Source organism: Electrona antarctica (assembly GCF_951216825.1).
Source record: "Electrona antarctica genome assembly, chromosome: 6".
Lineage (NCBI taxonomy): Eukaryota > Metazoa > Chordata > Actinopteri > Myctophiformes > Myctophidae > Electrona > Electrona antarctica.
In genome coordinates this window covers 59,211,407-59,238,389 of record NC_136811.1, presented here as the reverse complement: position 1 = coordinate 59,238,389, position 26,983 = coordinate 59,211,407, and the positions used below count along the sequence as shown (strand labels likewise).

At 44.9% G+C, this 26,983-nt stretch overlaps 1 protein-coding gene across 1 annotated transcript in view; it reads left to right on the top strand.

Moving 5' to 3' along the window:
* The window catches only part of LOC306925206 (histone-lysine N-methyltransferase 2A-like), a 167,316-nt gene that overhangs the window by 123,158 nt on the left and 17,175 nt on the right, over positions 1-26,983 (top strand). Inside the window, 7 exon segments of the mRNA XM_079503897.1 lie at positions 8,891-8,996; positions 10,008-11,892; positions 17,401-17,789; positions 18,739-18,965; positions 18,967-19,703; positions 21,139-21,233; positions 25,756-25,896. Of these exon segments, the coding sequence (XP_079360023.1) occupies positions 8,891-8,996; positions 10,008-11,892; positions 17,401-17,789; positions 18,739-18,965; positions 18,967-19,703; positions 21,139-21,233; positions 25,756-25,896 (3,580 nt within the window).

The following is a 26,983-nucleotide window of genomic DNA, read 5'->3' as shown; positions in this document are numbered from 1 at the left end:
CACACACTACAGTTTCAGTTAGTGTTGTAAACACACACTACAGTTTCAGTTAGTGTTGTAAACACACACTACAGTTTCAGTTAGTGTTGTAAACACACACTACAGTTTCAGTTAGTTTCAGTTAGTGTTGTAAACACACACTACAGTTTCAGTTAGTGTTGTAAACACACACTACAGTTTCAGTTAGTGTTGTAAACAAGCACTACAGTTTCACTTAGTTTCAGTTAGTGTTGTAAACACACACTACAGTTTCAGTTAGTGTTGTAAACACGCACTACAGTTTCAGTTAGTGTTGTAAACACACACTACAGTTTCAGTTAGTGTTGTAAACACACACTACAGTTTCAGTTAGTGTTGTAAACACACACTACAGTTTCAGTTAGTGTTGTAAACACACACTACAGTTTCAGTTAGTGTTGTAAACACACACTACAGTTTCAGTTAGTGTTGTAAACACACACTACAGTTTCAGTTAGTGTTGTAAACACACACTACAGTTTCAGTTAGTGTTGTAAACACACTACAGTTTCAGTTAGTGTTGTAAACACACACTACAGTTTCAGTTAGTGTTGTAAACACACACTACAGTTTCAGTTAGTGTTGTAAACACACGCTACAGTTTCAGTTAGTGTTGTAAACACACACTACAGTTTCAGTTAGTGTTGTAAACACGCACTACAGTTTCAGTTAGTGTTGTAAACACGATCTACAGTTTCAGTTAGTGTTGTAAACACACACTACAGTTTCAGTTAGTGTTGTAAACACACTACAGTTTCAGTTAGTGTTGTAAACACACACTACAGTTTCAGTTAGTGTTGTAAACACACACTACAGTTTCAGTTAGTGTTGTAAACACACACTACAGTTTCAGTTAGTTTCAGTTAGTGTTGTAAACACACACTACAGTTTCAGTTAGTTTCAGTTAGTGTTGTAAACACACACTACAGTTTCAGTTAGTGTTGTAAACACGCACTACAGTTTCAGTTAGTGTTGTAAACACGATCTACAGTTTCAGTTAGTGTTGTAAACACACACTACAGTTTCAGTTAGTGTTGTAAACACACTACAGTTTCAGTTAGTGTTGTAAACACACACTACAGTTTCAGTTAGTGTTGTAAACACACACTACAGTTTCAGTTAGTGTTGTAAACACACACTACAGTTTCAGTTAGTTTCAGTTAGTGTTGTAAACACGCACTACAGTGTCAGTTAGTGTTGTAAACACGCACTACAGTTTCAGTTAGTTTCAGTTAGTGTTGTAAACACACACTACAGTTTCAGTTAGTTTCAGTTAGTGTTGTAAACACACACTACAGTTTCAGTTAGTGTTGTAAACACACACTACAGTTTCAGTTAGTGTTGTAAACACACACTACAGTTTCAGTTAGTGTTGTAAACACACACTACAGTTTCAGTTAGTGTTGTAAACACACACTACAGTTTCAGTTAGTTTCAGTTAGTGTTGTAAACACACACTACAGTTTCAGTTAGTTTCAGTTAGTGTTGTAAACACACACTACAGTTTCAGTTAGTGTTGTAAACACACTACAGTTTCAGTTAGTGTTGTAAACACACACTACAGTTTCAGTTAGTGTTGTAAACACACACTACAGTTTCAGTTAGTGTTGTAAACACGCACTACAGTTTCAGTTAGTGTTGTAAACACGCACTACAGTTTCAGTTAGTGTTGTAAACACACACTACAGTTTCAGTTAGTTTCAGTTAGTGTTGTAAACACACTACAGTGTCAGTTAGTGTTGTAAACACACACTACAGTTTCAGTTAGTGTTGTAAACACACTACAGTTTCAGTTAGTGTTGTAAACACGCACTACAGTTTCAGTTAGTGTTGTAAACACGCACTACAGTTTCAGTTAGTGTTGTAAACACACTACAGTTTCAGTTAGTGTTGTAAACACACTACAGTTTCAGTTAGTGTTGTAAACACACACTACAGTTTCAGTTAGTGTTGTAAACACACACTACAGTTTCAGTTAGTGTTGTAAACACACACTACAGTTTCAGTTATTGTTGTAAACACACACTACAGTTTCAGTTAGTGTTGTAAACACACACACTACAGTTTCAGTTAGTGTTGTAAACACACACACTATAGTTTCAGTTAGTGTTGTAAACACACACTACAGTTTCAGTTAGTGTTGTAAACACACTCTACAGTTTCAGTTAGTGTTGTAAACACACACTACAGTTTCAGTTAGTTTCAGTTAGTGTTGTAAACACACACTACAGTTTCAGTTAGTGTTGTAAACACACTACAGTTTCAGTTAGTGTTGTAAACACACACTACAGTTTCAGTTAGTGTTGTAAACACGCACTACAGTTTCAGTTAGTGTTGTAAACACGCACTACAGTTTCAGTTAGTGTTGTAAACACGCACTACAGTTTCAGTTAGTGTTGTAAACACACACTACAGTTTCAGTTAGTTTCAGTTAGTGTTGTAAACACACTACAGTGTCAGTTAGTGTTGTAAACACACACTACAGTTTCAGTTAGTGTTGTAAACACACTACAGTTTCAGTTAGTGTTGTAAACACGCACTACAGTTTCAGTTAGTGTTGTAAACACGCACTACAGTTTCAGTTAGTGTTGTAAACACGCACTACAGTTTCAGTTAGTGTTGTAAACACACTACAGTTTCAGTTAGTGTTGTAAACACACTACAGTTTCAGTTAGTGTTGTAAACACACACTACAGTTTCAGTTAGTGTTGTAAACACACACTACAGTTTCAGTTAGTGTTGTAAACACACACTACAGTTTCAGTTATTGTTGTAAACACACACTACAGTTTCAGTTAGTGTTGTAAACACACACTACAGTTTCAGTTAGTGTTGTAAACACACTCTACAGTTTCAGTTAGTGTTGTAAACACACACTACAGTTTCAGTTAGTTTCAGTTAGTGTTGTAAACACACACTACAGTTTCAGTTAGTGTTGTAAACACACACTACAGTTTCAGTTAGTGTTGTAAACACACACTACAGTTTCAGTTAGTGTTGTAAACACACACTACAGTTTCAGTTAGTGTTGTAAACACACACTGCAGTTTCAGTTAGTGTTGTAAACACACACTACAGTTTCAGTTAGTGTTGTAAACACACACTACAGTTTCAGTTAGTGTTGTAAACACACACTACAGTTTCAGTTAGTGTTGTAAACACACACTACAGTTTCAGTTAGTGTTGTAAACACACGCTACAGTTTCAGTTAGTGTTGTAAACACACGCTACAGTTTCAGTTAGTGTTGTAAACACACACTACAGTTTCAGTTAGTGTTGTAAACACGCACTACAGTTTCAGTTAGTGTTGTAAACACACACTACAGTTTCAGTTAGTGTTGTAAACACGCACTACAGTTTCAGTTAGTGTTGTAAACACGCACTACAGTTTCAGTTAGTGTTGTAAACACGATCTACAGTTTCAGTTAGTGTTGTAAACACACACTACAGTTTCAGTTAGTGTTGTAAACACACTACAGTTTCAGTTAGTGTTGTAAACACACACTACAGTTTCAGTTAGTGTTGTAAACACACACTACAGTTTCAGTTAGTGTTATAAACACACACTACAGTTTCAGTTAGTGTTGTAAACACACACTACAGTTTCAGTTAGTGTTGTAAACACACACTACAGTTTCAGTTAGTTTCAGTTAGTGTTGTAAACACGCACTACAGTGTCAGTTAGTGTTGTAAACACGCACTACAGTTTCAGTTAGTTTCAGTTAGTGTTGTAAACACACACTACAGTTTCAGTTAGTTTCAGTTAGTGTTGTAAACACACACTACAGTTTCAGTTAGTATCAGTTAGTGTTGTAAACACACACTACAGTTTCAGTTAGTGTTGTAAACACACACTACAGTTTCAGTTAGTGTTGTAAACACACACTACAGTTTCAGTTAGTGTTGTAAACACACACTACAGTTTCAGTTAGTGTTGTAAACACACTACAGTTTCAGTTAGTGTTGTAAACACACTACAGTTTCAGTTAGTGTTGTAAACACGCACTACAGTTTCAGTTAGTGTTGTAAACACGCACTACAGTTTCAGTTAGTGTTGTAAACACACACTACAGTTTCAGTTAGTTTCAGTTAGTGTTGTAAACACACTACAGTGTCAGTTAGTGTTGTAAACACACACTACAGTTTCAGTTAGTGTTGTAAACACACTACAGTTTCAGTTAGTGTTGTAAACACACACTACAGTTTCAGTTAGTGTTGTAAACACACACTACAGTTTCAGTTAGTGTTGTAAACACACACTACAGTTTCAGTTAGTGTTGTAAACACGCACTACAGTTTCAGTTAGTGTTGTAAACACGCACTACAGTTTCAGTTAGTGTTGTAAACACGCACTACAGTTTCAGTTAGTGTTGTAAACACGCACTACAGTTTCAGTTAGTGTTGTAAACACACTACAGTTTCAGTTAGTGTTGTAAACACACTACAGTTTCAGTTAGTGTTGTAAACACACACTACAGTTTCAGTTAGTGTTGTAAACACACACTACAGTTTCAGTTAGTGTTGTAAACACACACTACAGTTTCAGTTATTGTTGTAAACACACACTACAGTTTCAGTTAGTGTTGTAAACACACACTATAGTTTCAGTTAGTTTCAGTTAGTGTTGTAAACACACACTACAGTTTCAGTTAGTGTTGTAAACACACACTACAGTTTCAGTTAGTGTTGTAAACACACACTACAGTTTCAGTTAGTTTCAGTTAGTGTTGTAAACACACACTACAGTTTCAGTTAGTGTTGTAAACACGATCTACAGTTTCAGTTAGTGTTGTAAACACACACTACAGTTTCAGTAAGTGTTGTAAACACACTACAGTTTCAGTTAGTGTTGTAAACACACACTACAGTTTCAGTTAGTTTCAGTTAGTGTTGTAAACACACACTACAGTTTCAGTTAGTATCAGTTAGTGTTGTAAACACACACTACAGTTTCAGTTAGTGTTGTAAACACACACTACAGTTTCAGTTAGTGTTGTAAACACACACTACAGTTTCAGTTAGTGTTGTAAACACACACTACAGTTTCAGTTAGTGTTGTAAACACACTACAGTTTCAGTTAGTGTTGTAAACACACTACAGTTTCAGTTAGTGTTGTAAACACACTACAGTTTCAGTTAGTGTTGTAAACACACACTACAGTTTCAGTTAGTGTTGTAAACACGCACTACAGTTTCAGTTAGTGTTGTAAACACACACTACAGTTTCAGTTATTGTTGTAAACACACTACAGTTTCAGTTAGTGTTGTAAACACACACTACAGTTTCAGTTAGTGTTGTAAACACACACTACAGTTTCAGTTAGTGTTGTAAACACACACTACAGTTTCAGTTAGTGTTGTAAACACACTACAGTTTCAGTTAGTGTTGTAAACACACTACAGTTTCAGTTAGTGTTGTAAACACACTACAGTTTCAGTTAGTGTTGTAAACACACACTACAGTTTCAGTTAGTGTTGTAAACACGCACTACAGTTTCAGTTAGTGTTGTAAACACACACTACAGTTTCAGTTATTGTTGTAAACACACACTACAGTTTCAGTTAGTTTCAGTTAGTGTTGTAAACACACACTATAGTTTCAGTTAGTTTCAGTTAGTGTTGTAAACACACACTACAGTTTCAGTTAGTGTTGTAAACACACACTACAGTTTCAGTTAGTGTTGTAAACACACTCTACAGTTTCAGTAAGTGTTGTAAACACACTACAGTTTCAGTTAGTGTTGTAAACACACACTACAGTTTCAGTAAGTGTTGTAAACACACTACAGTTTCAGTTAGTGTTGTAAACACACACTACAGTTTCAGTTAGTGTTGTAAACACACACTACAGTTTCAGTTAGTGTCAGTTAGTGTTGTAAACACGCACTACAGTTTCAGTTAGTTTCAGTTAGTGTTGTAAACACACACTACAGTTTCAGTTAGTTTCAGTTAGTGTTGTAAACACACACTACAGTTTCAGTTAGTATCAGTTAGTGTTGTAAACACACACTACAGTTTCAGTTAGTGTTGTAAACACACACTACAGCTTCAGTTAGTGTTGTAAACACACTACAGTTTCAGTTAGTGTTGTAAACACACTACAGTTTCAGTTAGTGTTGTAAACACGCACTACAGTTTCAGTTAGTGTTGTAAACACGCACTACAGTTTCAGTTAGTGTTGTAAACACGCACTACAGTTTCAGTTAGTGTTGTAAACACACACTACAGTTTCAGTTAGTGTTGTAAACACACTACAGTTTCAGTTAGTGTTGTAAACACACACTACAGTTTCAGTTAGTGTTGTAAACACACACTACAGTTTCAGTTAGTGTTGTAAACACACACTACAGTTTCAGTTAGTGTTGTAAACACGCACTACAGTTTCAGTTAGTGTTGTAAACACGCACTACAGTTTCAGTTAGTGTTGTAAACACGCACTACAGTTTCAGTTAGTGTTGTAAACACGCACTACAGTTTCAGTTAGTATCAGTTAGTGTTGTAAACACACACTACAGTTTCAGTTAGTGTTGTAAACACACACTACAGTTTCAGTTAGTTTCAGTTAGTGTTGTAAACACACACTACAGTTTCAGTTAGTATCAGTTAGTGTTGTAAACACACACTACAGTTTCAGTTAGTGTTGTAAACACACACTACAGTTTCAGTTAGTGTTGTAAACACACACTACAGTTTCAGTTAGTGTTGTAAACACACACTACAGTTTCAGTTATTGTTGTAAACACACACTACAGTTTCAGTTAGTTTCAGTTAGTGTTGTAAACACACACTATAGTTTCAGTTAGTTTCAGTTAGTGTTGTAAACACACACTACAGTTTCAGTTAGTGTTGTAAACACACACTACAGTTTCAGTTAGTGTTGTAAACACACTCTACAGTTTCAGTTAGTGTTGTAAACACACACTACAGTTTCAGTTAGTTTCAGTTAGTGTTGTAAACACACACTACAGTTTCAGTTAGTGTTGTAAACACGCACTACAGTTTCAGTTAGTTTCAGTTAGTGTTGTAAACACACACTACAGTTTCAGTTAGTGTTGTAAACACACACTACAGTTTCAGTTAGTGCTGTAAACACACTACAGTTTCAGTTAGTGTTGTAAACACACTACAGTTTCAGTTAGTGTTGTAAACACACACTACAGTTTCAGTTAGTGTTGTAAACACACACTACAGTTTCAGTTAGTGTTGTAAACACGCACTACAGTTTCAGTTAGTTTCAGTTAGTGTTGTAAACACGCACTACAGTTTCAGTTAGTTTCAGTTAGTGTTGTAAACACGCACTACAGTTTCAGTTAGTTTCAGTTAGTGTTGTAAACACACACTACAGTTTCAGTTAGTTTCAGTTAGTGTTGTAAACACACACTACAATTTACAATTTACAATTTAGGCATTTAGCAGACGCTCTTAATCCAGAGCGACTTACAATAGGCAAGAACAAAAAGCATGGGAATACATCACATATGTAACAAAATGCATTTATCGCGAAACATGCGTAAGCTAAGACCGTGACTAGAACATATCTATATAATGACACTATACATATAAACTATAACTAGAACATATCTATATAATGACACTATACATATAAACTACACATATGTGCTATACTATGCTGTACATATATACTATGAAGTGCTATGACTACATACAATGCACTTATTGTGCTGTCTACATGACATGCTATAAGTCTGTTTCAAATGCTATATAAGTCTAAGAAGTGCTGTCTAAGGGGGTAGGGTAAGTGCTATGGGCCATGATGGAGTCTGAAAAGGTGGGTTTTCAGACTACGGCGGAAGATCGGGAGTGATGCTGCAGTTCTGATTGCAACGGGAAGTGCATTCCACAGTTTTGGGGCCAGAAGGGAGAAGAGTTTGGGACGTGTGGAGCGTTGTCCCGGCGTTTTTAGTGAGGGTACTTCCAGCTTCCCTGCGTTGGCTGATCTGAGTGCGCGGGAGGGTTTGTAGGGTTCAATCATGCTGGCAAGTTTCAGTTAGTGTTGTAAACACACACTACAGTTTCAGTTAGTTTCAGTTACACATACTACAGTTTCAGTTAGTTTCAGTTAGTGTTGTAAACACACACTACAGTTTCAGTTAGTGTTGTAAACACACAGTTTCAGTTAGTTTCAGTTAGTGTTGTAAACACACACTACAGTTTCAGTTAGTGTTGTAAACACGCACTACAGTTTCAGTTAGTTTCAGTTAGTGTTGTAAACACACACTACAGTTTCAGTTAGTTTCAGTTAGTGTTGTAAACACACACTACAGTTTCAGTTAGTGTTGTAAACACGCACTACAGTTTCAGTTAGTTTCAGTTAGTGTTGTAAACACACACTACAGTGTCAGTTAGTGTTGTAAACACACTACAGTTTCAGTTAGTGTTGTAAACACACACTACAGTTTCAGTTAGTGTTGTAAACACACACTACAGTTTCAGTTAGTGTTGTAAACACACACTACAGTTTCAGTTAGTGTTGTAAACACACAACAGTGTCAGTTAGTGTTGTAAACACACTACAGTGTCAGTTAGTGTTGTAAACACACTACAGTTTCAGTTAGTGTTGTAAACACACACTACAGTTTCAGTTAGTGTTGTAAACACACACTACAGTTTCAGTTAGTGTTGTAAACACGCACTACAGTTTCTGTTAGTGTTGTAAACACGCACTACAGTTTCAGTTAGTGTTGTAAACACACACTACAGTTTCAGTTAGTTTCAGTTAGTGTTGTAAACACACACTACAGTTTCAGTTAGTTTCAGTTAGTGTTGTAAACACACACTACAGTTTCAGTTAGTTATCGTTTTTCTTTGTCTAGTTTTTCTTTAGTTAAGTTAACGAAAATGTTTTTTCCAGCATTCTCCCCGTCCGACCCGGCTGTCGTTCGACCTGAGCGTCCAGACGGACTCGGTGGAAGTGCCGCACAACTTCCTGGCGTCGCCCGAGCCCGACGACGTCTGTGGTAAGACACACGCTAGTATGCTACATCATTAGCATATCGTTAGACTGCTCGGTAGTATGCTACATCATTAGTATATCGTTATCAAGGTATGAACATGTGGTAAGGCTTCACCCTACATCGTTATCGAGGTATGAACATGTGGTAAGGCTATACCCTACATCGTTATCGAGGTATGAACATGTGGTAAGGCTTCACCCTACATCGTTATCGAGGTATGAACATGTGGTAAGGCTTCACCCTACATCGTTATCGAGGTATGAACATGTGGTAAGGCTTCACCCTACATCGTTATCGAGGTATGAACATGTGGTAAGGCTTCACCCTACATCGTTATCGAGGTATGAACATGTGGTAAGGCTTCACCCTACATCGTTATCGAGGTATGAACATGTGGTGAGGCTTCACCCTACATCGTTATCGAGGTATGAACATGTGGTAAGGCTTCACCCTACATCGTTATCGAGGTATGAACATGTGGTAAGGCTTCACCCTACATCGTTATCGAGGTATGAACATGTGGTAAGGCTTCACCCTACATCGTTATCGAGGTATGAACATGTGGTAAGGCTTCACCCTACATCGTTATCGAGGTATGAACATGTGGTAAGGCTTCACCCTACATCGTTATCGAGGTATGAACATTCGATTCTGATCATTTGATTTTGAATAGCGATTTTTCCAGATCCGATATTTATATTTTTATAGAACACGTTTATGCCAACATATCACAACAATATCCCAAATCACAGACAATATCCAGTCTAATATCCAGATATGGATACAATATTGATACTAGGGACGTCCAATTCCCGATCCGATTCCCATCATTTGAAAATGACGTGATCGGTCCCGATTTACGATCACGTGATTGGATCGGGAGTGATATTGAGCTGTTATTATGCCGTTTTTTGAATAATGATAACTTTTCAGTGTCGTAACACTTAAAAGTATAGAATACGACATTTTAACGGTAATATCGTATCGATATTAAATTTTGTCCGTGTCGTGCAGCCCTAGGTGGCGCTCCCAACGGCGGAACCTCACCGCTGCGGGACTCCCTCGACGCTTACGACGACGACGACGACCGCGACGAGATGACGGCCGACTCGGACCTGGTGAAGACTGAGCTGGAAATCGAGGACGAGGAGGAGGGCGTGGCCATGGGCGTGGCCATGAACTGCGAGGCCCAGATCGTTGTGGAGGGAGACGGGACGACGCAAGAGGAGGACGAGGAGTTCTGGGGACGAGCCGCCCACGTCAAGAGGAAGAGGAAGTCTCTGCCGCGCGTAGCGCCCGCCGCCCGGGACAAAATGGCCGCCGTCCGGGACAAGATGGCCGCCGCCAGGGACAAGATGGCCACCAACAGCTCCTCGGACGAGGACATGGAGCACTACTTTGACTTCTCGCGCACCATCGTGAGCCGTCCCGTCGTCGGTGGCGCCAGGGAGGCCACGCCCCTCTCCGACCCGCCCTCCTCCCCGAACCCCAGCGCCGCCGCGAGGCCGACCATCCCTCAGCTGGACGGCGTCGACGATGGCACCGAGAGCGACGCCAGCAGCGTGGCCGCCAAAAACTCCACCGCCACGCAGCAGAAGGTCAAGGTCAACTCCGCCCAGAAAGCCAAGGTCAACTCCGCCCAGAAGGCAAAGGTCAACAACGCTGCCGCCCAGAAGGCCAAGGGCTCCAGAGGAGGTCCGGCGGCTCAGAGAGCGTCTCAGAATGCTCGCATCGCTCTGTCCGAACCGGAGGCGTCCAGCAACGGTCCAAGAACACCGTCGTCCTCCACTGACCAGCTGACTGTTGGTTCTGCCAGTGACAGCCTGGCTAACGGTCCCACAGCTCCTGACCCTCCTAACCCTGACCTTAACCCTAGTCCCTTAGCTCCTGACCCTGGACGGTTAGACCAGGCTAAGGTTGGTCGTCAGTTATACCAAACTGACCCTAATCATTTAGACCAGACCCACCGAGCCTTGGTTCCTCCACAGACTCTCCCCACTGCTCCCCTCTCCTCCCCTCCCCCTCCTCTCCCCACTGCTCCCCTCCCCTCCCCTCCCCCTCCTCTCCCCACTGCTCCCCTCTCCTCCCCTCCCCCTCCTCTCCCCAGCGCTCGCCTCTCCCCTCCCCATCAGCAAGCCTCCCTGAAAAACGGTATGAACTTGCCTGAAAGCGAACCCTTGTCATCGCCGTACCCTGCAGGAGCAGAGGACCTGTTCCACGGCCCCGGGCTGGAGTTCGGAACGACGGAAGCCCCTCTGGTGCTGGAGAGGTGCGACCCCCCCTCCCCCAGCGCCCACCTCACCGAGCTGATGGTGGGGCCCCTGCTGGAGGAGGACCACCACCCAGACGGCCCCGGGGACCCCTCCTCGTTGGAGGGGTCCCTGCTGGACCTGCTGCAGCCCTCGTCCCTCATGATGCCCAACCCTGAGCAGCCCCCCTCCTCCCTGACCACTCTGACCGGCATCACCCTGCCTGACCCCTCTTTACACATGCACACCTCCCTATCCGGCTCGAAGGACCACCGAACCGCTCTGACCAGCATCACCCTCCAGTCCCCCCAGGACCCGTTGGACTGTCCATTCGGTCCTCCTCGGCTCCCTCAGAGCGACCCGCTGCTGTCCGCTACATCCAGCGGCCTCCCGGTGGCGCCGTACAGAACTGTGGTGCCTCCTCTGACCCCACAGCCGCTGGGTTCCGCAGCAATAACCATCCTGTCTTCCTCTGTGCCTGTCTCGCTGTCCGGCCACTGTCCGTCTGTCTCGCTGTCTGGCCACTGTCCGTCTGTCCTGCCCGGCTCCGCCCCCCTGACCATCAACGGCTACACCTCTTCGCCGTCCTCGCTGCAGAAGGAAGCCATGCCCTCGGGTCACACCATCTCCATCAACTTCTCCACGCCCAGGTAGTGACCACACTGACCATTAATGCCAATAAAGCACACAAAGCACACCCTGGAGCAGGCGAGGGTCACTATAGTTCCACACTCACTCCAGAGGGCCACTATAGTTCCACACTCACTCCAGAGGGCCACTATAGTTCCACACTCACTCCAGAGGGCCACTATAGTTCCACACTCACTCCAATAGGGCCACTATAGTTCCACACTCACTCCAGAAGACCACTATAGTTCCACACTCACTCCAGAGGGCCACTATAGTTCCACACTCACTCCAGAGGGCCACTATAGTTCCACACTCACTCCAGAGGGCCACTATAGTTCCACACTCACTCCAGAGGACCACTATAGTTCCACACTCACTCCAGAGGACCACTATAGTTCCACACTCACTCCAGAGGGCCACTATAGTTCCACACTCACTCCAGAGGACCACTATAGTTCCACACTCACTCCAGAGGACCACTATAGTTCCACACTCACTCCAGAGGGCCACTATAGTTCCACACTCACTCCAGAGGGCCACTATAGTTCCACACTCACTCCAGAGGGCCACTATAGTTCCACACTCACTCCAGAGGGCCACTATAGTTCCACACTCACTCCAGAGGGCCACTATAGTTACACACTCACTCCAGAGGGCCACTATAGTTCCACACTCACTCCAGAGGGCCACTATAGTTCCACACTCACTCCATTAGGGCCACTATAGTTCCACACTCACTCCATTAGGGCCACTATAGTTCCACACTCACTCCATTAGGGCCACTATAGTTCCACACTCACTCCATTAGGGCCACTATAGTTCCACACTCACTCCATTAGGGCCACTATAGTTCCACACTCACTCCATTAGGGCCACTATAGTTCCACGCTCACTCCATTAGGGCCACTATAGTTCCACGCTCACTCCAATAGGGCCACTATAGTTCCACACTCACTCCAGAGGGCCACTATAGTTCCATGCTCACTCCAGAGGGTCACTATAGTTCCACACTCACTCCAGAGGGCCACTATAGTTCCACACTCACTCCAGAGGACCACTATAGTTCCACACTCACTCCATTAGGGCCACTATAGTTCCACACTCACTCCATTAGGGCCACTATAGTTCCACACTCACTCCAATAGGGCCACTATAGTTCCACACTCACTCCATTAGGGCCACTATAGTTCCACACTCACTCCAGAGGGTCACTATAGTTCCACACTCACTCCATTAGGGCCACTATAGTTCCACACTCACTCCAGAGGGCAACTATAGTTCCACACTCACTCCAGAGGGCCACTATTGTTCCACACTCACTCCATTAGGGCCACTATAGTTCCACACTCACTCCAGAGGGCCACTATAGTTCCACACTCACTCCAGAGGGCCACTATAGTTCCACACTCACTCCATTAGGGCCACTATAGTTCCACACTCACTCCATTAGGGCCACTATAGTTCCACACTCACTCCAGAGGGTCACTATAGTTCCACACTCACTCCAGAGGGCCACTATAGTTCCACACTCACTCCATTAGGGCCATTATAGTTCCACACTCACTCCAGAGGGCCACTATAGTTCCACACTCACTCCAGAGGGCCACTATAGTTTCACACTCACTCCAGAGGGCCACTATAGTTCCACACTCACTCCAGAGGGCCACTATAGTTCCACACTCACTCCATTAGGGCCACTATAGTTCCACACTCACTCCAGAGGGTCACTATAGTTCCACACTCACTCCAGAGGGCCACTATAGTTCCACACTCACTCCATTAGGGCCACTATAGTTCCACACTCACTCCAGAGGGCCACTATAGTTCCACACTCACTCCAGAGGGCCACTATAGTTCCACACTCACTCCAGAGGGCCACTATAGTTCCACACTCACTCCATTAGGGCCACTATAGTTCCACACTCACTCCAGAGGGCCACTATAGTTCCACACTCACTCCAGAGGGCCACTATAGTTCCACACTCACTCCAGAGGGCCACTATAGTTCCACACTCACTCCATTAGGGCCACTATAGTTCCACACTCACTCCATTAGGGCCACTATAGTTCCACACTCACTCCAGAGGGTCACTATAGTTCCACACTCACTCCAGAGGGCCACTATAGTTCCACACTCACTCCATTAGGGCCACTATAGTTCCACACTCACTCCAGAGGGCCACTATAGTTCCACACTCACTCCAGAGGGTCACTATAGTTCCACACTCACTCCAGAGGGCCACTATAGTTCCACACTCACTCCATTAGGGCCACTATAGTTCCACACTCACTCCAGAGGGTCACTATAGTTCCACACTCACTCCAGAGGGTCACTATAGTTCCACACTCACTCCAGAGGGCCACTATAGTTCCACACTCACTCCATTAGGGCCATTATAGTTCCACACTCACTCCAGAGGGCCACTATAGTTCCACACTCACTCCAGAGGGCCACTATAGTTTCACACTCACTCCAGAGGGCCACTATAGTTCCACACTCACTCCAGAGGGCCACTATAGTTCCACACTCACTCCATTAGGGCCACTATAGTTCCACACTCACTCCAGAGGGTCACTATAGTTCCACACTCACTCCAGAGGGCCACTATATTTCCACACTCACTCCATTAGGGCCACTATAGTTCCACACTCACTCCAGAGGGCCACTATAGTTCCACACTCACTCCAGAGGGTCACTATAGTTCCACACTCACTCCAGAGGGCCACTATCGTTCCACACTCACTCCATTAGGGCCACTATAGTTCCACACTCACTCCAGAGGGCCACTATAGTTCCACACTCACTCCAGAGGGCCACTATAGTTCCACACTCACTCCATTAGGGCCACTATAGTTCCACACTCACTCCAGAGGGCCACTATAGTTCCACACTCAGTCCAGAGGGCCACTATAGTTCCACACTCACTCCAGAGGGCCACTATAGTTCCACACTCACTCCATTAGGGCCACTATAGTTCCACACTCACTCCATTAGGGCCACTATAGTTCCACACTCACTCCAGAGGGTCACTATAGTTCCACACTCACTCCAGAGGGCCACTATAGTTCCACACTCACTCCATTAGGGCCACTATAGTTCCACACTCACTCCAGAGGGCCACTATAGTTCCACACTCACTCCAGAGGGCCACTATAGTTCCACACTCACTCCAGAGGGCCACTATAGTTCCACACTCACTCCATTAGGGCCACTATAGTTCCACACTCACTCCATTAGGGCCACTATAGTTCCACACTCACTCCAGAGGGCCACTATAGTTCCACACTCACTCCATTAGGGCCACTATAGTTCCACACTCACTCCATTAGGGCCACTATAGTTCCACACTCACTCCAGAGGGTCACTATAGTTCCACACTCACTCCAGAGGGTCACTATAGTTCCACACTCACTCCATTAGGGCCACTATAGTTCCACACTCACTCCAGAGGGCCACTATAGTTCCACACTCACTCCAGAGCGCAACTATAGTTCCACACTCACTCCAGAGGGCCACTATAGTTCCACACTCACTCCATTAGGGCCACTATAGTTCCACACTCACTCCAGAGGGCCACTATAGTTCCACACTCACTCCAGAGGTCCACTATAGTTCCACACTCACTCCAGAGGGCCACTATAGTTCCACACTCACTCCAGAGAGCCACTATAGTTCCACACTCACTCCATTAGGGCCACTATAGTTCCACACTCACTCCATTAGGGCCACTATAGTTCCACACTCACTCCAGAGGGCCACTATAGTTCCACACTCACTCCAGAGAGCCACTATAGTTCCACACTCACTCCATTAGGGCCACTATAGTTCCACACTCACTCCATTAGGGCCACTATAGTTCCACACTCGCTCCAGAGGGTCACTATAGTTCCACTGTAGTGGAGTACGGTGGGTGGTTTGGATACTTTCACCAGTATGGGGTGTCGATCAGAACACGGACACAGGACTTGAAATCACAGCGTGCTTTACTGGTAACACAGGGTACATGGGCATAACATTGGATGTGTGTGGTCTAAAACAGAAGATAATAATAATAATATCAATCACAGTTTACAAGTAGAGACAGGAATAACATTCAACATCAATATGCAATCATCATAAACATAAATCACAGTTTGGCTTAAAGAACTACCAACTGACATTAAATGCACAGAGCATTGGCTAATAATGCACACGGCTAATGGAGGCTAGGAATTAACATGGCTCACAAACATTCCTCCTAATACAACTAAAGTATAAATTCACCTGTCTGTAAACATCTAACTCAAAGTACAAGGAAACTTACATATGTGCATTTACGCACACACATTGGAAGGACTGTAGTGATCTTGAACGGTGGAAAGGAGGAAAAGTCCTGGTGAAGTGGAGAGTCTCTGCTTGGAATGACTGTCTGTGTGAGTGAGTGGCTGGAGAGTGACTGAGTGGGGAGTTTGGAGACTGCTCTAATCAAGATACAGGTGTGGGGGCTTTAGCAGGTGTATGGAATTCCCCTAATCAAGCCTAGGCTGGGGTTGCCATAGTGTTCAATTGGCTCAGTACTTTTCCACTGCCAGAGCCTTTTCTACATCAACACTCACTCCATTAGGGCCATTATAGTTCCACACTCACTCCAGAGGGCCACTATAGTTCCACACTCACTCCAGAGGGCCACTATAGTTTCACACTCACTCCAGAGGGCCACTATAGTTCCACACTCACTCCAGAGGGCCACTATAGTTCCACACTCACTCCATTAGGGCCACTATAGTTCCACACTCACTCCAGAGGGCCACTATAGTTACACACTCACTCCAGAGGGCCACTATAGTTCCACACTCACTCCATTAGGGCCACTATAGTTCCACACTCACTCCATTAGGGCCACTATAGTTCCACACTCACTCCAGAGGGCCACTATCTTTCCACACTCACTCCATTAGGGCCACTATAGTTCCACACTCACTCCAGAGGGCCACTATAGTTCCACACTCACTCCAGAGGGCCACTATAGTTCCACACTCACTCCATTAGGGCCACTATAGTTCCACACTCACTCTATTAGGGCCACTATAGTTCCACACTCACTCCAGAGGTCCACTATAGTTCCACACTCACTCCAGAGGGCCACTATAGTTCCACACTCACTCCAGAGGGCCACTATAGTTCCACACTCACTCCAGAGGGCCACTATAGTTCCACACTCACTCCATTAGGGCCACTATAGTTCCACACTCACTCCAGAGGGCCACTATCTTTCCACACTCACTCCAGAGGGCCACTATAGTTCCACACTCACTCCAGAGGGCTATTTTTTAATTGGAATCCTGAAAAGTATCCTTATTATTGAATTTCAAATACATTTAGTTATAGTTATGTTAACTTTATGAACTGTCCAAGTACATTGGATACAAAAAGACAAACATTTTAATACTAGTAATTAAGTAATTAAAGCGGGTTTGGAATTGTAACTGAAATAAACACTATCAGTATTCTGATATTAACATGCGGTTAATACCCCCCCCCCCTCCAGGCCGGCCCTGGAACAGATGCAGCCATCATCCTTGGTCTCGTCCAATCAGCATCCGTCGTCGCTGTTCTCCAATCAGGCGGCGGCGGGGCTTCCCGGCCACGCCATCCTGACGGTGAAAGAAGTGGGCGGTCCCAACGTGGACCCCACCCCCCACGTGTTATTGGTCAACCGGCTGGGCCAGATCTTCGTGAAGAACCCGGACAGCAACACGTTCCAGCTGCCGTCGCCTGCGTCCGCGTCGTACGGCTGCGTGGCGCAGATCGCCAGCCTGCTGCAGAGCAACGCGCTGAGCGCCACACTGCAGGCTGCCGCCGCGGGCACCCCCGCCCCCCCCCGCGCTCCTCATGCCACCCTGCGCCAACCCTGTGACGCACGCGCTGCCCCTACAGGTCAGGAGGACTCCTAACGCTCAGGAAACGTTTAGAACGTTTAGCCCTTCGCTAATATATATATATGTTTAAAAAACTTGTGAGAAATCGTATAGTGAACATGGTACCTCTCTCTCTGTCTCTCTGTGTGTCTCTCTGTCTCTGTCTCTCTCTGTCTCTCTGTATCTCACTCTGTATCTGTCTCTGTCTCTCTGTATCTCTCTGTCTCTCTCTGTATCTCACTCTGTATCTCTCCCTGTCTCTCTGTATCTCACTCTGTATCTCTGTCTCGCTGTATCTCTCTCTCTGTATCTCACTCTGTATCTCACTCTGTATCTCACTCTGTATCTCTCTCTGTCTCTCTGTATCTCTCTCTCTGTCTCGCTGTATCTCTCTGTCTCTGTCTCGCTGTATCTCTCTGTCTCTCTGTATCTCTCTCTGTATCTCTCTGTATCTCACTCTGTATCTCTCTGTATCTCACTCTGTATCTCTCTCTGTATCTCACTCTGTATCTCTCTCTGTCTCTCTGTATCTCACTCTGTATCTCTGTATCTCTCTCTCTGTCTCTCTGTATCTCACTCTGTATCTCTCTCTGTCTCTCTGTATCTCTCTCTCTGTCTCGCTGTATCTCTCTCTCTGTCTCTCTGTATCTCTCTCTCTGTCTCTCTGTATCTCTCTCTCTGTCTCGCTGTATCTCTCTCTCTGTCTCGCTGTATCTCTCTCTCTGTCTCTCTGTATCTCTCTCTCTGTCTCTCTGTATCTCTCTCTCTGTCTCTCTGTATCTCTCTCTCTGTCTCTCTGTATCTCTCTCTCTGTCTCTCTGTATCTCTCTCTCTGTCTCTCTGTATCTCTCTCTGTCTCTCTGTATCTCTCTCTCTGTCTCTCTGTATCTCACTCTGTATCTCTCTCTGTCTCTCTGTATCTCACTCTGTATCTCTCTCTGTCTCTCTGTATCTCTCTCTGTCTCCAGGTGACGCCCATCGTACATGGCCCCTCCCCCCATGGCCCCTCCCCCTCCATCACCCAGCTGCTCACACACAACAAGAAGAGCAAGAAGGCGGCGCGGGCCGCTCCGCTAGCCGACGGCCTCCGGCCCGCTCCGCTAGCCGACGGCCTCCGGCCCGCTCCGCTAGCCGACGGCCTCCAGCCCACTCCGCTAGCCGACGGCCTCCGGGCCGCTCCGCTAGCCGACGGCCTCCACGCTCCCGAGCCGAAGAAACCCAGGAAGAAGAAGGAGCCTGGCTCCGCCTCTGCCGCCAGGAAGTCCAGCAAGTCGACCAATAAGAAGGCCTCGGAGCTCCTCAAGCCCCTCCCCCTCGCCACCCCGGCGGAGAGCGCCCAGGCCATCATCAACGAGGCCATGGCCAGCCACTACACCCCCAAGTGGAGCGGGGGTCCCTCGCTAAGGACCCTCAGCCCCTCCTCCCTGTGGAGCGGGGGTCCCTCGCTAAGGACCCTCAGCCCCTCCTCCCTCGTTCTGCCCCCCGACCTGCTGATCGACCCTGACACGCTGGTCCTCCCGCCCAGGCCCCTCCTCCCCCCGCCGCCCGCCCCGCTCCCCCCCCCGGCCCCCCACCATCACCACCACCACCCGGCCCCTCCCCCTCCTCACCGCGCCCCCAGAACGCACGTCCGCATGAAGAGGGTGTCGTCGCTGTCCGACCGCTACGTCTCCAAGAAGGCCAAGGTGGACTTCCTGGAGCCGGAGCCCCTCCCCCGCAGCCCCCCCGCCGCCACCCCGGGACCCCCCGGGGGCGTGTTCGCCAGCATGGCGGTGTCGTCGCGGGCCTCGGGGGTCCGCATCAAGACCCCCACGGTCAAAGGAGTTCTGGACCTGGACGCCCTGAAGCAGGAGCCCTGTAGCCACGCCCTGAAGCAGGAGCCCTGTAGCCACGCCCTGAAGCAGGAGCCACACAGCGACTCGGACAGCTCTGGGTGAGTTCTACCAAAACACCCTAAAACTAACCCACCCTAAAACACCTCACCCTAAACCACCTCACCCTAACACAGGAGCCACACAGCGACTCGGACAGCTCTGGGTGAGTTCTACCAAAACACCCTAAAACTAACCCACCCTAAAACACCTCACCCTAAACCACCTCACCCTAACACAGGAGCCCCACAGCGACTCGGACAGCTCTGGGTGAGTTCTACCAAAACACCCTAAAACTAACACACCCTAAAGCACCTCACCCTAACACAGGAGCCCCACAGCGACTCGGACAGCTCTGGGTGAGTTCTACCAAAACACCCTAAAACTAACCCACCCTAAAACACCTCACCCTAAACCACCTCACCCTAACACAGGAGCCCCACAGCGACTCGGACAGCTCTGGGTGAGTTCTACCAAAACACCCTAAAACTAACACACCCTAAAACACCTCACCCTAAACCACCTCACCCTAACACAGGAGCCCCACAGCGACTCTGACAGCTCTGGGTGAGTTCTACCAAAACACCCTAAAACTAACACACCCTAAAACACCTCACCCTAAACCACCTCACCCTAACACAGGAGCCACACAGCGACTCGGACAGCTCTGGGTGAGTTCTACCAAAACACCCTAAAACTAACACACCCTAAAACACCTCACCCTAAACCACCTCACCCTAACACAGGAGCCCCACAGCGACTCGGACAGCTCTGGGTGAGTTCTACCAAAACACCCTAAAACTAGCACACCCTAAAACACCTCACCCTAAAACACCTCACCCTAACACAGGAGCCCCACAGCGACTCGGACAGCTCTGGGTGAGTTCTACCAAAACACCCTAAAACTAACACACCCTAAAGCACCTCACCCTAACACAGGAGCCCCACAGCGAATCAGACAGTTCTGGGTTAGTTCTACCAAAACACCCTAAAACTCTCCCAGCAACAAACTCTCGTGAGATTTGAGGAGTCCGGAAGAGTCTCTCTGTCCATCTGCAATTTGACGACACATAGGGGGCTCTGGCCCCATATTTAAGATGAGAATATGTGAATATGTGAATATTATAACGTGAAATGAATGGACATATTAAAACACATTTTGTGCCCAAGACGTCTGTGGACGTCTTTTGCCAAAAAAATAAAAAAATAATAATTATTTATTTTGGTTTTTATAAAAGAAAAATGTTAAAAAAAAATGAATGTAAAACAATAAATAAAATGTGTGTTCCAATGCTTAAAAATATAGTTTTCCATAACTGTCTCAGACTCTTGGTTGATGGGGGCTGATTTGGGAAATGGGAATCATGACATTTGCCATATAATATAATGCTCTCAATGCTCCCAGCCTGGGAGAGAGAGATAGGGGGGGCGGGGGGGTGTAGTCCATCTTCATATATAGACAATATTTGGTTGTAACACTGTGATGTCATCAAACAGGTCATCATCGTGGGACAGAGCAGACCCAGTGATGTCATCAGGCTGGGACACAGTGGGACAGCCTGGAACTCTGACAGACTGGAACAAGTACTCAGGTAGAAAATACTATTGTTTTGTGACTGATGTTCAGTTGACAGGTTTAGGTTTTTTAGGTGTAGTACAAAATATAGACAATACATATCAAAGAACAAAAATACAATGCAAGGAAAGGAAATGAAGAAGCCAGCTCGCTTATTTGGAATCCTTTCCTGTATGGAAGAGGTCATTGATTTAAAAGAGATTAAAAGTTAAATTAAGAACAATACAAAAGTCTACAAGTTTGGCAAAGGGGGGCAGCTGTGCAATAAATAAATAAAAAACACAGACTGCACAAAAAAGGGAAATAAACAATACAAACACACATCAAAGTAAATCATGTAATCTACAGAGAGGAAGAAATAAGATATTTCTTTAGATGTTTTTTGAATATTGGCCTAAGGATAATGAGGATTTAAGTGAAGCATCTATAGGGAATTCCATAGATAAGGGCCTCTAAATTTGATGAAAGATTGATGTTTGGAAGTGCGACAAAAAGGTAATTCAAAAGCATCTCTTTGCCTTGTGGGGTAGGAGTGGCCACTAGGGGGCGGCGGTGCCTTGTGGGGTAGGAGTGGCCACTAGGGGGCGGCGGTGCCTTGTGGGGTAGGAGTGGCCACTAGGGGGCGGCGGTGCCTTGTGGGGTAGGAGTGGCCACTAGGGGGCGGCGGTGCCTTGTGGGGTAGGAGTGGCCACTAGGGGGGCGGCGGTGCCTTGTGGGGTAGGAGTGGCCACTAGGGGGCGGCGGTGCCTTGTGGGGTAGGAGTGGCCACTAGGGGGCGGCGGTGCCTTGTGGGGTAGGAGTGGCCACTAGGGGGCGGCGGTGCCTTGTGGGGTAGGAGTGGCCACTAGGGGGCGGCGGTGCCTTGTGGGGTAGGAGTGGCCACTAGGGGGCGGCGGTGCCTTGTGGGGTAGGAGTGGCCACTAGGGGGGGGCGGTGCCTTGTGGGGTAGGAGTGGCCACTAGGGGGCTGCGGTGCCTTGTGGGGTAGGAGTGGCCACTAGGGGGCGGCGGTGCCTTGTGGGGTAGGAGTGGCCACTAGGGGGCGGCGGTGCCTTGTGGGGTAGGAGTAGCCACTAGGGGGCGGCGGTGCCTTGTGGGGTAGGAGTGGCCACTAGGGGGGCGGCGGTGCCTTGTGGGGTAGGAGTGGCCACTAGGGGGCGGCGGTGCCTTGTGGGGTAGGAGTGGCCACTAGGGGGCGGCGGTGCCTTGTGGGGTAGGAGTGGCCACTAGGGGGCGGCGGTGCCTTGTGGGGTAGGAGTGGCCACTAGGGGGCGGCGGTGCCTTGTGGGGTAGGAGTGAATGTCAGAAGTAACACGGAAAAGAAGAGGGAATGTCTTGTTTGCATTTTTCGAGTGGTGTAAACCACTCCTACAACTGGCTTTTTTGAGTGGTGTAAACCACTCCTACAACTGGCTTTTTTGAGTGGTGTAAACCACTCCTACAACTGGCTTTTTTTGAGTGGTGTAAACCACTCCTACAACTGGCTTTTTTGAGTGGTGTAAACCACTCCTACAACTAGCTTTTTTGAGTGGTGTAAACCACTCCTACAACTGGCTTTTTTTGAGTGGTGTAAACCACTCCTACAACTGGCTTTTTTTGAGTGGTGTAAACCACTCCTACAACTGGCTTTTTTTGAGTGGTGTAAACCACTCCTACAACTGGCTTTTTTTGAGTGGTGTAAACCACTCCTACAACTGGCTTTTTTTGAGTGGTGTAAACCACTCCTACAACTGGCTTTTTTTGAGTGGTGTAAACCACTCCTACAACTGGCTTTTTTGAGTGGTGTAAACCACTCCTACAACTGGCTTTTTTTGAGTGGTGTAAACCACTCCTACAACTGGCTTTTTTGTGCAGAAAAAATGATCATGGTTGCTATGTTCACCCTGTTCACCCGGGTGTGATTCCTACAACTGGCTTTGTTTGTGCAGAAAAAATGAGCATGGTTGCTATGTTCACCCTGTTCACCCGGGTGTGATTTCATTACATCAGACATGATTTCATTACGTCATACAGACCTTACACCACTCAGTTCACACGGGTGTGATTTTTTAATTTAAACATAAATAAACAGGTCTGAAAAACGTTTACTTTGTCAATGGGTAATAGTGAATATTTGATAAACAGCGGGGCAGACGGCTCATACCGATTTGAATGTGAAATCATTCTCAGAGTAGCCTACAGTGAGTAGCCTACAGTGAGTAGCCTACTCATGTACTCAAGTACAGTTGACAGTGTACTGTCAACTGTACTGTTAGTTCTGTACAGTTGACAGTGCGTACTCAGTGAGTACTCATGATGAGTAATGAGTGAACAAGTACTCACTATAATGAGTATGTACAATGTGTACTGTTTTATCACACTGTAAAAGATAAGTATTATAAACATGGTGGTGTTGAGTAGCTTTCATACCATTACTACCACACTATAAAAGATAAGTATTATAAACATGGTGTTGAGTAGCTTTCATACCATTACTATCACACTATAAAAGATAAGTATTATAAACATGGTGTTGAGTAGCTTTCATACCATTACTACCACACTATAAAAGATAAGTATTATAAACATGGTGTTGAGTAGCTTTCATACCATTACTATCACACTGTAAAAGATAAGTATTATAAACATGGTGGTGTTGAGTAGCTTTCATACCATTACTATCACACTATAAAAGATAAGTATTATAAACATGGTGTTGAGTAGCTTTCATACCATTACTATCACACTATAAAAGATAAGTATTATAAACATGGTGGTGTTGAGTAGCTTTCATACCATTACTACCACACTATAAAAGATAAGTATTATAAACATGGTGGTGTTGAGTAGCTTTCATACCATTACTACCACACTATAAAAGATAAGTATTATAAACATGGTGGTGTTGAGTAGCTTTCATACCATTACTACCACACTATAAAAGATAAGTATTATAAACATGGTGGTGTTGAGTAGCTTTCATACCATTACTACCACACTATAAAAGATAAGTATTATAAACATGGTGGTGTTGAGTAGCTTTCATACCATTACTATCACACTATAAAAGATAAGTATTATAAACATGGTGGTGTTGAGTAGCTTTCATACCATTACTATCACACTATAAAAGATAAGTATTATAAACATGGTGGTGTTGAGTAGCTTTCATACCATTACTATCACACTATAAAAGATAAGTATTATAAACATGGTGTTGAGTAGCTTTCATACCATTACTACCACACTATAAAAGATAAGTATTATAAACATGGTAGTGTTGAGTAGCTTTCATACCATTACTATCACACTATAAAAGATAAGTATTATAAACATGGTGGTGTTGAGTAGCTTTCATACCATTACTATCACACTATAAAAGATAAGTATTATAAACATGGTAGTGTTGAGTAGCTTTCATACCATTACTACCACACTATAAAAGATAAGTATTATAAACATGGTGGTGTTGAGTAGCTTTCATACCATTACTACCACACTATAAAAGATAAGTATTATAAACATGGTGGTGTTGAGTAGCTTTCATACCATTACTACCACACTATAAAAGATAAGTATTATAAACATGGTGGTGTTGAGTAGCTTTCATACCATTACTACCACACTATAAAAGATACGTATTATAAACATGGTGGTGTTGAGTAGCTTTCATCCATTACTATCACACTATAAAAGATAAGTATTATAAACATGGTAGTGTTGAGTAGCTTTCATACCATTACTACCACACTATAAAAGATAAGTATTATAAACATGGTAGTGTTGAGTAGCTTTCATACCATTACTATCACACTATAAAAGATAAGTATTATAAACATGGTAGTGTTGAGTAGCTTTCATACCATTACTACCACACTATAAAAGATAAGTATTATAAACATGGTGGTGTTGAGTAGCTTTCATACCATTACTACCACACTATAAAAGATAAGTATTATAAACATGGTGGTGTTGAGTAGCTTTCATACCATTACTACCACACTATAAAAGATAAGTATTATAAACATGGTGGTGTTGAGTAGCTTTCATACCATTACTACCACACTATAAAAGATAAGTATTATAAACATGGTGGTGTTGAGTAGCTTTCATCCATTACTATCACACTATAAAAGATAAGTATTATAAACATGGTGGTGTTGAGTAGCTTTCATACCATTACTACCACACTATAAAAGATAAGTATTATAAACATGGTGGTGTTGAGTAGCTTTCATCCATTACTATCACACTATAAAAGATAAGTATTATAAACATGGTGGTGTTGAGTAGCTTTCATCCATTACTATCACACTGTAAAAGATAAGTATTATAAACATGGTGGTGTTGAGTAGCTTTCATACCATTACTATCACACTATAAAAGGTGCTGCTTCCAGCTCTGCCATCAGATAAACAATCATTGTGTGTAAATATAATATGCAATATGTCATATTTAAATGATAAATATGATGTGTTCTAGGTGCTGCTTCCAGCTCTGCCGAGTAGACTCTACCATCATATTAATAATATTAATAATAATGATATTAATGTTTTCTAGGTGCTGCCTCCTCAGAGGAGGATCCTGATCCTGACCAATCAGACGAGGAGGAGGAGTGTCCTCCTAATAAAGAACATCCTCACCTTCGCTTCCACATCAGCAGCGACGACGGCTTCAGTGTAGAGGCAGACAGCATAGAAGGTGTGTGTGTGTGTGTGTGTGTGTGTGTGTGTGTGTGTGTGTGTGTGTGTGTGTGTGTGTGTGTGTGTGTGTGTGTGTGTGTGTGTGTGTGTGTGTGTGTGTGTGTGTGTGTGTGTGTGTGTGTGTGTGTGTCATAGCGTACGCAGAGCCATCTAAGGACATTGAGGGGTCAGACCAGAGCCATAGAGTAAGACAGAGTTAGGACATTGAGGGGTCAGACCAGAGCCATAGAGTAAGACAGAGTTAGGACATTGAGGGGTCAGACCAGAGCCATAGAGTAAGACAGAGTTAGGACATTGAGGGGTCAGACCAGAGCCATAGAGTAAGACAGAGTTAGGACATTGAGGGGTCAGACCAGAGCCATAGAGTAAGACAGAGTTAGGACATTGAGGGGTCAGACCAGAGCCATAGAGTAAGACAGAGTTAGGACATTGAGGGGTCAGACCAGAGCCATAGAGTAAGACAGAGTTAGGACATTGAGGGGTCAGACCAGAGCCATAGAGTAAGACAGAGTTAGGACATTGAGGGGTCAGACCAGAGCCATAGAGTAAGACAGAGTTAGGACATTGAGGGGCCAGACCAGAGCCATAGAGTAAGACAGAGTTAGGACATTGAGGGGTCAGAGCCATAGAGTAAGACAGAGTTAGGACATTGAGGGGTCAGACCAGAGCCATAGAGTAAGACAGAGTTAGGACATTGAGGGGTCAGACCAGAGCCATAGAGTAAGACAGAGTTAGGACATTGAGGGGTCAGAGCCATAGAGTAAGACAGAGTTAGGACATTGAGGGGTCAGACCAGAGCCATAGAGTAAGACAGAGTTAGGACATTGAGGGGTCAGACCAGAGCCATAGAGTAAGACAGAGTTAGGACATTGAGGGGTCAGACCAGAGCCATAGAGTAAGACAGAGTTAGGACATTGAGGGGTCAGACCAGAGCCATAGAGTAGGACAGAGTTAGGACATTGAGGGGTCAGACCAGAGCCATAGAGTAAGACAGAGTTAGGACATTGAGGGGTCAGACCAGAGCCATAGAGTAGGACAGAGTTAGGACATTGAGGGGTCAGACCAGAGCCATAGAGTAAGACAGA